The sequence below is a fragment of the Ornithodoros turicata genome, chromosome 5, assembly GCF_037126465.1.
Source record: "Ornithodoros turicata isolate Travis chromosome 5, ASM3712646v1, whole genome shotgun sequence".
In the NCBI taxonomy this organism is placed as follows: Eukaryota; Metazoa; Arthropoda; class Arachnida; order Ixodida; family Argasidae; genus Ornithodoros; species Ornithodoros turicata.
The window spans coordinates 10,913,266-10,917,988 of record NC_088205.1 but is presented as its reverse complement, the minus strand read 5'-3'; the positions used below and the strand labels follow the sequence as shown (position 1 = coordinate 10,917,988).

At 48.6% G+C, this 4,723-nt stretch overlaps 1 protein-coding gene across 1 annotated transcript; it reads right to left on the bottom strand.

Moving 5' to 3' along the window:
- Positions 1-1,045: 1,045 nt before the first annotated feature.
- LOC135395297 (prolyl 4-hydroxylase subunit alpha-1-like) lies at positions 1,046-4,044 on the bottom strand. The gene is made up of 2 exons (XM_064626525.1): positions 2,936-4,044; positions 1,046-1,582 (listed from the first exon to the last, which is right to left on the bottom strand). Exons 1-2 carry the CDS (start codon positions 3,956-3,958, stop codon positions 1,094-1,096), a joined length of 1,512 nt encoding a protein of 503 aa, XP_064482595.1. The 5' UTR covers positions 3,959-4,044; the 3' UTR covers positions 1,046-1,093.
- Between the last annotated feature and the right edge of the window lie 679 nt (positions 4,045-4,723).

The window sequence follows — 4,723 nt, the reverse complement described above, 5'->3', positions numbered from 1 at the left end:
GTGCCCCCGGCAGCATGGCAGTCTTCATCTGTCGTGTCCCGGAGGTCACGCCTCGGGGAGGGGGGCAATGTTACGACGACGACGACGACGGTGTCAGCAGGGACGGGCGCGTGTCACGCACGGCCGTTCTCATTCTGCTCATTAAACCATTACCATCATCACGCTGTGCTGCCCGTATCAATATTATATTTCACGTGCGAACTATGTTTTCGGTGCTGTATTGCTCAGCGAGGTCACCGCGATGTTCAAGCAACCGGTTCCCTCGCGAGCTGCGGCTTGTCTCAGTGGGGTCCGTCATTGGCAAGGCGAGCGAAATCTCCCCCACCTCCAGCGCCTAGAATTCGGTGTTGCTATACGTTGGAACATGGTGACGTGACTTTGTTCCGAGGATAATGAGACACGCGCGCGGATTATGCTCTTTGAATGAGAGTGAGTCCCATTCCAACACCACAGTCAGGACTTTGGTCTTTACAATCAACTTTGCCAACTCTTATGGCAAATTCGCATTATTTCGTGTTAAAGACGCTCGCTAGGAGCAAAAGAATCTCATATTTGGTTGTCGTGAGCTACGTTCTTTCACTGGGCATAATTGGAGTGTGTTCGTCGACCTGTTTTGTGCCCCTTTAGTGATGTCTTGTGATCAAAGGAATAGCTCTGAAACAGATACTCTTGAGAGTACGGCCCATCTGACCTTGAACCCATGAGGTGAGACTATGCTAGAGAATCCGTGGCGCATTTGGGGTCACATGAGGGCACTATGGGCCATTGGTTTTTCGCGCTCAACCAGGACACAAAGTGCTACGAAGTCTCCCTCTGCGAGCGCGTGCGACCAGAAACAGTTTCAATTATATCGACGAACTACTGTAATGAGATCACAGATGGAGAAGATAGCAGCACATTGCACCTCCGGGACATGCCATCATCGCCGGCCACGGCTCATGTATAAGGGAACGCCATCTCTTCTACACCTTGAGACTTGTACTGTGTTCGTCAGTTGCGTGTTTCACTCAGAACTTGCTTAGGCATGAAATGAGAAAGCAGGGACTAAACGAAACTTTTATACACGTGAAGTAGAGGTATACTTCACGATATACTATTCATGTAGCAGCAATTTGTAGTTAACAATACCCTGTTCACGTTCCCGAAACCACTTCGTGGCAATCCACTTCGAACCTCTCAAAACGGGACAGGCGCCATGCAACGTCCTCGAATCTCTGGTGCGGACTTCGCTCCAAAACTGGGCGTAATCTGTGTCGTTTTCTCTTGGCGGCCTCATATTGAACCAGAAGAGGACTGTGCCAGCTTTGGGTCTCACTACGATGTTTAACACGGGGAAAACCGTTGCCCCGCCGCCTGCAACGTCTGATAGATAGATGACTGCTGTCGCTAGACGATAACCTGTTTCCACCGTGAATCGATCCGGTTTCATTATATAGTCGTGGTGGGGAAAGTAGTGACCACCCAGACCGTAATTGACAGTCTGAAGTGGTTCCGCATGTTTGATGCTTAGTCCCGTAACAGCCGAGATGCGTCGTGATATCCTCGTAGCGGTTGCGTCATCACCGTCATGGATCCAATGCAACTGCAACGGATAGGTTTTACAAGGCTCGGTTAGGTGTCTCTGGAAACGACATACGACTACATAGTTTAAGCAGCAGTCAACACAGAAAGCGATGCTTCAGCATTAGCGTTTACACAAAGCTAACGTAACGAAACTAGGCAAACGTTACATCAGGGTCAGTCGACCAAACTCCTGCAATGACGAAAAAAGGAGTCCCATATTACCAAAATAAATCTAAATAACGCAATAAATGTAAATAAACTCCTTGTGGCACAAAAGAAGCCCTCCTTGAAGAACGCGACGAGGCACAAGGGCTGATGTACACAGAGGCAGCGTTAAGTGACGTTATTGGCGTACGCATGGCCGTACCAGTTATAGTGGTGCCATTGGTTATTTATAGGCACATGCATGTCTGTGATCAAGGGACACTTCTAGTCCTGTCACATATGAAAGCGATCCGGTTTTTATATTTTATAGCTATTGTTTCATACCGTCAAAGCACGCAGCAACTGTTCACAAAATTCAGTACTACTCTCTTTTTTTATTCTGTGTTAGCGCCGCGAAGCAACTGTGGCTATTAGCGGCGTAGAGATGTGGACAGATGGAGAGAGGACAGCAGGAAGGAGTGGGAGACAGGGATGGTAGTATCCGTCCTGAGGACTTAATCGCTTCATCGTCGTTACAAGCTACTCGTTCCGCCACTCGTTAGCTTGTAACGACCGTAACGACGATGAAGCGATTAAGCCCCCTGGGCTGACTTCAGGGGGAACTGTGTCGACATTTGTCAGGAAAGCCTTCGGAAAACCGAGAGAAAACCTCAGTCAGCACAGCCAGTGCCCACCACCTCCCAGTCTTCAGCCGACCTTGGCTACAACCGACGAGCGAGACGCCTTAACCCGCTCGGCTGTGCCGCTGGTCAATACTAGTCAAATGGATGAATAAATTATATGAACATCGTCTAGCAGCTCTTAGTCAAGCACAGTAAGGTCTACCCTGATATAGGTCTACCCTGACGAATGTTCGACCAGCATGATAACCAGGAATCCTCACTGCACATTGAGACAGCAACTCGTCACATTCGGAATCTCAGCAGGGCTAACTATGATACCCGAATGCTCTCCAAACGCTTCATGAGCACGTTTTTGCTGCAACACTTTCCCGGCTTGCACTTCGATATAAATACAGGTTGGACGGTTGAACCTCTGTGAGGCCAAAAAAAACAAAAAAACGGCGAGCCCTATAACCATCACCACCACCTTGAATGGTTGAAGCTCGTCTCGAACGTGTTCCATGAAAACAATCTAAAATTGAGTAATTCCTTTGGTAGTACAAGATGCCAGATCAAACGTGGATACTTCGACGCAAAACGCTTACCTTTCCTGTCCGGAAGTGTGGTAACTTCGGTATTGCTCCACGTTTCATCTTTTTCGTTGCAGAATTACGAACCAGCTCGCATTCTTTCCTGCTAAATAGATCATGGAAGAGGAGCACGATGGGATCAGAGGAGAGCAACTCCGTTTTCACCGGTTGTAGGAGCACGGTTGGGTTCCTACCACCTGTCGTCATCCTGCACGCCAGCCTTCCACTCAACTGAGATTTCGCGCCGTCGCCCTCTAAACAGAGGTCACCATAGAAGCGCACATTCGTCTCCATAGGTGAAGACGTTTCTGGTGCGTCATCTGTTCTGCCGGGGTTTTCTCTCCATTGTTGAAGAATAGCTGGGACGTTGACGCTTTCCGGAGGACGCCGAATAACTTGCTTGGCAAATGTGACAGCTGACGACACTTGTTTCCTGCGGAAGAATGACAGCGCCATGACGTCGTTAAACGCGTGTGTGGCTCGAAGACTGTCCTTCGCGACGTCCACTGCTCCCTGCACCCACTCAACCGGAGTTTTATAATCTCTTGCCATGCACATGTACGCTATCTCAGCCATCTCCTCTGCAGTTGGCGGAGGCAGAAAGGGTGACCTCATCTCGATTAGGGCAGATGAATTTAGGTGGTAGGTTTTCTGCAGCCGACACAACCCGGTTGCTGCACCTTCCAAGTCGGTATCTTTCGGAAAAATGTTATCTGAAACGGCGACGATAAAGTCATCCCAGTTATGGCTAGATATTTTGGATGTAAATCCGGAGTACAGCTCATGCAGCAGTGTCCTGAATCCGTTGAAATGGCGCGTAAGTTGAATGGAACGTCGTTCCAGACGAGACAAGCGTTCCTCCTCCAACGAGATGTACTTCTGCAAGGCTCTGGTTACGTTGCGTTCAGTGTGGAGCAACAAGGACTGTTCGTGGGTTGACGTGTACAGCTCTACCGTACCTCGGCTATGTACTCCATTCCATCTTCCTTGATGAATCAGGATGTAAAACACCAGAGACAGGACGGAGTCGGAGGCCATTCCCTTCGTTCCAGCGGGCACGATGCTTCTTCTTCTTCTTCAGCCACGAGGGCAGTGGCCGCTTCTTTCTCTGAATTCACAGCACGCGTGAGAAAGATGCTTGACGCCTTTGTAGAGGGCGTACCGTAACGGTGTGGGCAGCACGTCGACGCGTTAAAATTATCATGCTACGCAGAGGGCGCGTTCCTTTTACGAGCTACTACTACGAATAAGAGTCAGAAACGTTCATGCAAACGCTTAGGTTCATCGACGATTGTTTAAGCTTTGTTTGTTATTCACGGTGCACACCAAAGGGTTTCAAGCAGTTATTAGATGTACACCTTTTTTCGTGCTGCGACGAGTACAAGCCGTGACCCAAAATACCACTCGTACACTTCTCATTCAAGGGCTGTACAGTCGCACCGAAACTTGACGCTCACAATAATAGACGCAACTCAGGGTCTTCAGTGCTTTAATTCTATAATAACTGTATGCATTGAATGAAATAAAAATTGATTGATTGATTGACTGATTGATTGAAACTCGCCATCAAAGGGACGTCTGAGGGATGCACGGGCGTAGTTCTTAGATGCATGAGTCTTTCTTAGTTGTATATAAGCTGACATATGTATGTAGATATCTCATATGCTATACCCCACGGCATACAATATGTGCATCGTAGTACGTATGGATACCCCCTGCCCAAGTCCTGGAGAAAATTCATTGAATGACGTTGAATGTTCATGTGCCTCGGAATGCCGCTGGTCGGTGTGGCCGACGTCCATG

Coding starts and splice junctions, on each gene's coding strand:
- LOC135395297 (XM_064626525.1), bottom strand. CDS start 3,958: ATGGCCTCCGACTCCGTCCTGTCTCTGGTGTTTTACATCCTGATTCAT. Junction 1,583..2,935: donor CACACTTCCGGACAGGAAAG/GTAAGCGTTTTG, acceptor TATCCGTTGCAG/TTGCATTGGATCCATGACGG.